This window comes from Aphis gossypii, unplaced genomic scaffold (assembly GCF_020184175.1).
Source record: "Aphis gossypii isolate Hap1 unplaced genomic scaffold, ASM2018417v2 Contig00404, whole genome shotgun sequence".
In the NCBI taxonomy this organism is placed as follows: domain Eukaryota; kingdom Metazoa; phylum Arthropoda; class Insecta; order Hemiptera; family Aphididae; genus Aphis; species Aphis gossypii.
This window is the reverse complement of record NW_026083094.1, coordinates 50,257-56,581: the sequence shown is the minus strand read 5'-3', so window position 1 is coordinate 56,581 and position 6,325 is coordinate 50,257. Positions and strand designations below refer to the sequence as shown.

General features: G+C 27.3%; 1 protein-coding gene across 1 annotated transcript; it reads left to right on the top strand.

Moving 5' to 3' along the window:
- Positions 1-4,842: 4,842 nt before the first annotated feature.
- On the top strand, positions 4,843-5,976 carry LOC126554039 (uncharacterized). Its single transcript, XM_050209154.1, has 5 exons — positions 4,843-5,012; positions 5,073-5,458; positions 5,528-5,659; positions 5,721-5,879; positions 5,936-5,976. Exons 1-5 carry the CDS (start codon positions 4,843-4,845, stop codon positions 5,974-5,976), a joined length of 888 nt encoding a protein of 295 aa, XP_050065111.1.
- Positions 5,977-6,325: the final 349 nt, after the last annotated feature.

The following is a 6,325-nucleotide window of genomic DNA, read 5'->3' as shown; positions in this document are numbered from 1 at the left end:
ATTTGCGAAAAGCATTTTAAAAAAGAGGATATTATTAAAACATGGGTTTCAGGAAGCAAACCAGAAAACCAGTATACAGTATGTACATTAGGGTGTCCCTTATTTATCAATTTTAATATTTCTCTAGTCTCACCTACTTAATTTGTGTATATGTATAAAAAAATAAACTACAAAAAGTTTCAAGTCAATCTATTAAGGTTAACCCGTGCCGACTCAAATTTGAAATTTGAGTATTATAATTTATTCTTAATTTTATGTTATATTTTACATTTTTATGCATATCTCATTTACAATTACGAAAATTAAAATTTGTTATATAATATGTTTTAAATAAAATACGATTTCCAATAAATTATGTTCTTATATATTTCTTTTTATTTATTATAATTTACAAGTTATATTGACTTTTGTGTAAGGAAATACTATTTACTCAAAATTTTATTAGGAATTTTTATTAATTAAAATTGTTTTTTTAATGTTTCTTTTTTACAATCAGGATATAGTCTTCTGTGTTCTTGGATAAATTGTAACAACAATTCAGACTTCTTATCATCTTTGGTTAAACTTCCGTGGAAATCTTCCATTAATTTAACTGCTCTTTCCGCTGTATCATTTACTACATTAAGCGAGCATACAATTTCTTTCCCGTGTAAATAATTAATTTGAGTGTCCCATATGTTCGGATCATCATTAAGAAAATCTGTATTAATACCAAATCGAGAAAAAAATTGCATACTGTTTTGAGATATAAAAGAGGCCAGTGTTTTTTCTAGAAAAGAAATTATTATTTTCTATTAATAACCTTACGACTTATGTAATAACTAAATAATAAAAACGTTAGTAATATACCTGAAAAAGTTTCGCTAAGATCTTGAAATGAAACAATAAGACGCTTAGTTGGTTGGACAATTCCATCATTGTTAAGCGATTGTACCATTAATCTTTTGATTTCGTTTGATAATGTGTCATCAAAAAAAGCTAATGCTGCAGTCTCTTCTGTTAAGTACCATAAATGATTACTAATTTTTGTTAAAGCCGCTTTTGAAATTTTAGAATGTTCTTTTTCATATAGTATTAAACATTTTATAAAATTGAAATCGTTTACTGGTGCTCTAGCTGGTGCGGTACAGCTGAACCAAGCTTTTAAATAAAATCGAACAATAAAAACACAAATATCACGAATAGCGTTTTTTTCCGAAGACAATAAAGAGTATTGGTTTCGAAATATATATATTTTTAAACAGTAAATAGCTCTACTCATCCAGCGAGCTTGATGCATTGCTCCTGGTGGACGTATTTTAAATTTATTGTCCAAATTACCATTCAAAAAAATTATAGATAGTTCAAGTAATTCTTTATAATCATCTCTGTAACATTTATTTTGCAACATAGTTCGACAAAATTGAAGTATATTATTTCGTGTATCTTCTAATGCAGTGCAACACTCAAGGTCTTCCATACCAGTAGTTATATTTGTAATATCAATTTTATTCCAATTGTTTCGAAATTTTTTGAATAATGGGACATCAGGACTTGTCGTTATTTGCGGAAGTACAGTTTCAAAAACTTCACGTAAAATTATTTCGTATATGTGGTGGCGACATGGTAGGTAAAGTAAGTCTCTTCCCAATTTTTGCTCCAATAAAACGCATGCACCATTTAAACGACCTGTATTTGAAGCTGTGGTATCACAGCATAGAGCTTGAACAACATTTGTTACTCCCCAATTTTCTAATGCATAATAAATAGCATTAGCTTGTTCTTTTCCTGTTGATTTTTCCAATTTTGGGATACCAATAAGCAAATCTTGATTCATACTGGTTAAAACAATTGGTAATCTATCAATACCGGAGTCTCTTACATTTAACGTCGGTAGTATTTTACCATCCCAGTGTACAGTTATATAACTAGGAATAGAATTTTTAAATTTGGTTTTAATTTTATTAGCGCGTTCAACTCTTAAAGCATCACGGCATCGATGTATAGACGATTTATTTATAACCAAACTATCAACATTGTTACCCAAAGCTTCAGCTGTTGCTTGAATAATATAAATTGAGTCCCGTATACTTAATTTACATCGATCCAATGCAGCAACAAGCTTTGGAGAAATGAAATTTGTGCGGCCCCTTTTTTTTTTAGATGATGTCATAGATATACGAGTGCATTCAGTGGATTCAGAATCTGACGATGACGACGGTGAACTTAAGGACATATCAAACAATTGATTTTGAATTTCAGTTGAATTATAATTTGATGAAAATATTTTTGGGTCTGATGATTGAAGTTTTCGATTTGTTAGATTTTCTATTTCACTACATTTACGTTTTTTTGCTTTATTTTCATTTTCGAGTAACTTTTTGTCTACACCACCAAGACAACCAATTCTACCAAGAAGTCTTTGATTAATTAAAAACTGTTTGTCATTTTCAATTTTCATAATATTTAAAGCATTAGCATGTGCAATATCAAATAAATTATTGAGTTTGTTAATGAATTCTGTTTCTTTTAATTTAAATGAATCACCTACTTTATGTGCATTTTTTTGTAGATCACGCCATTCTTCGTACAAATTCAAAAGTTTAGTAATACAATGTTGAACTGCTCGGACAGGAATTCGAGCTTTTTCCCAAAAAATATTGCACTCACGTACGGCTAATGACGCACTTTCTCTTGTATTAAGTTTTACTGTTCTCACATTATAAAAAAATACTGAAAGCACTTGTCCAATCGACGGAAGTTTTGAGCCTAGAATTTGGGTTGATGGTGATCCAATCAAAAATATTTTTTCATCAGCTCGTAATTTTCTAGACATATTTGCGCAATAATTACCAAAAAAAAACGTAACATCAAACGACGCGACGTACTCAACTAATCACGCACCGTAACGAACACGACTACACGATATTATTAATAAAGATCTATTAAACTCGTGGATAGTAATCCATATCGTTCTTATCTAGAAAAAATACGATAATATTTAACTGCACGATGTTTGTAATGTTCAAACTTCAAATAATCTGATAATTTCAGTAATTGTGTGTAATGTGTATTAATAAAAACTCATAATATAATTTTGAACAAATAATATTTTCTTACACAAAAGTTAATATATCTTGTAAATTATAATAAATAAGAAGAAATATATAAGAACATAATCTATTGGAAATCTTATTTTATTCAAAACATATTATATAACAAATTTTAAATTTCGTAATTGTAAATGAGATATGCATAAAAGTGTAAAATATAACATAAAATTAAGAATAAATTATAATACTCAAATTTCAAATTTGAGTCGGCACGGGTTAACCTTAATAGATTGACTTGAAACTTTTTGTAGTTCATTTTTTTATACATATACACAAATTAAGTAAGTGAGACTAATAAAAATGCAAAAAAAAAAAATGTATAGTTAAATAAGGGACACCCTAATGTACATGTTATTATTATTCCTAGTATACAAGTTTATTACTTCAATAGGTACTCTAGAACATCATTTGTGTTCTAAATGTTGATAGTATAACATTTTACTTAACAAAGGCCAAAGCTAAGTTAAAAAGTATAATTTTTTTCTGTTTTAAGATATGTTATAAAAGACCAAAACTTCGAGAAGGAGCTATTCCTACAATTAGTGCCACAACAGAGCCAAATATATCGACCAATTCAACATCAGAAATGGTACAGTATAAATTTAATTTACTCAGAAACCTTTTAATGAAAATTAAACTTGTTCATTAAATAGCGAGGTGGTAATGAAAGTGAATCTATAGATTATAATATTGAAAGCAGTGATGGATCAATGTTTGTCAATTCTAATTGTAACTCAATGATGTCTGATAGTTATACTATTCCAAGAAAAAGAAAGGTATATGTCACATAGTATAAGATATATTAGTATTTAGTATATTACAGTCTACATTTTAATAATAATTATTTTTATTTTTTTCTGCGTTTGCAAAAGGCTCTTGAATACATTCAAAGTGATCACAGTTATTCTAGTAACTCATCTAATAATAGTTTTTTTGCTGAAGGACCTACAAATGTATTTAAGCATGTTTTAACATCAATAAACATTATAAGTTTGCCACCAAAATGGTTTATTGATATTGACCATGAATATAAGGATCTAAATAAACCATTTGTAGGGTTTCACCAATTGGGTCCATGTAGAGATGATTTTTCAAGGGTTGTTAAAAAACAAATTATTTTAACTGAAGGTGTGTTATAACTATTTTATTATTTTAAGTGTTTGAAATTAATTAATTAAATATTGATAATTTAAAAATATTATTAATAGATTGTAGTTTAATCATACACGTGTATGGTATGGTAATAAACATTGAAGAAATAGGCTTATTATCTAATTTTAAAATTGAGAATGTTGAAGATTTGAAAAACATTATAATTTTATTTGACAAATTAAAAATTTGCAATGGCTCTGCATTAATTAAAAAATATGCTGGAATTAAATCAAAATTAGGACCCCAGTTTGTTGAATCTTATGGCCAATGGCGACATCGTAACTGTACAATTATACTAAATAATAGTACAAATGAATGGTGAGTAATGATAATATCTTAAAAAAAAATTATTATAATTTAAAAGAAAATTTCAATTTTAATAAAATATTATAGTGATGAATGTATATGGTGTAAACGGCTTCAGTATTGTATAAAAAATAAAAAAAACAAAAGTAATTCAAGAGTGTACTTTTCACCAAATAAAAAAAAATATATTTTGAAAATACAAAAAGCCAAAGATGCAATTAAAAAAAATTACACCAGAGCAACTATTAGAATAAATAAACTATATGACCGATTAAATGACATAAGAGTACGAATGAAAAAAGTATCAGATGCTAATTTGAGTCAAATTTTGGAAAATAATAACATTCCCAAAGGCCAAACTGATGTAATTAATGAAATATTTAAAGCTTCTAAACTTACTAACCCAAAAAATAGAAAGTATAGTGAAAATTGGATATTACTTTGCTTGCTATTTCAAATAAGGTAGGATAAGTTATATATTAAAAATATTGGTTTGTAATTTTGTTATGGTATTTATTTTAGATCGCCGAGTGGGTATAAGTTTTTACGTGAACAAAATATTCTTCCGTTACCTTGCATTAGCACAATCAGAAAATACTTGCTAGTATTAAAAATTGGGTGTGGCTTTGATCCTAATTTTTTTAAACTTTTTAAAAAATATATGTTGAATAAAAACAAGTTCCAGAGAAATGGCATAATTCTACTGGATGAAATAAGCTTGAGGGAAAGCATTAGTGTCAATAGTAGAACACTAACTTATACTGGGCTAGAAGATTGTGGAGAAGAAATAGAAACAAAACAAAAAAGCAACTTGAAAGCTAATAATGCTTTAGTTTTTATGTGGCAGAGTTTTGGTGAAAATGTTGCCCAACCTATTGCTGTTTTTACTTCACATGGTCCAATTAAAGGTATTATAGATATACACTATATTATTTGATTAAAGATTATTATTTAATATAAATTTTATGATTACATAGGAGTTGATCTAGCCAAGTTAGTTGTAAAAGCAATTTTATTAATTGAAGATTCAGGAGGAAAAGTAATAGGATTAACTTCTGATGGTGCTTCTACCAATAGGATAATGTGGAGTTCATTGGGAGTAATAACACAAAAAATATACACCTAAACAAATTCAACTAATTATATCTAATTATAAAGATTTCAGCAAAAAAAAAAGTGATTTCAAAAACTATTTTGAAAATCCATACGATCCGTCCCGAAATATATTTGTGTTTTCAGATGCTCCTCATTTGTTGAAGACAGTACGAAATCGGTTGTATACAAATAAACAATTTCAGGTAGATAAACAAACTACAAAAAATAATAAATTGAAATAACTTTTATTTTCACTTTAATAGATTAATCCTTCAATGCCAACCATGGGAATTTTACTGTAAAGTGTTCAATATTGAATGCAACTCTTTAACTGTGTCCACGATTGACAAAGGAACATTTTGATTTAAATAATTTCTCTAAAATGAAAGTAAAATATGCTGCACAAGTACTGTATCTTTTAATTCAGGTAAATTCAATTTATTTCTAATATAATAATATTTAACAATCATTGCTTTCTTTTGTGCTTTTATGGAGTTTAGGTTTTTAGTAGATCATTAGCAATAGGTATTGAATTTTATAAACAAAAACATTATGAAAGTTTCAAAGACTCAGAAGAAACTGTAAAGTTTACATATATAATGAACGATATTTTTGATGCTTTAAATAGAAAATACCCATTAGAAGGAATCAGAAAAAATAATAAAGATATACAGGTTTTA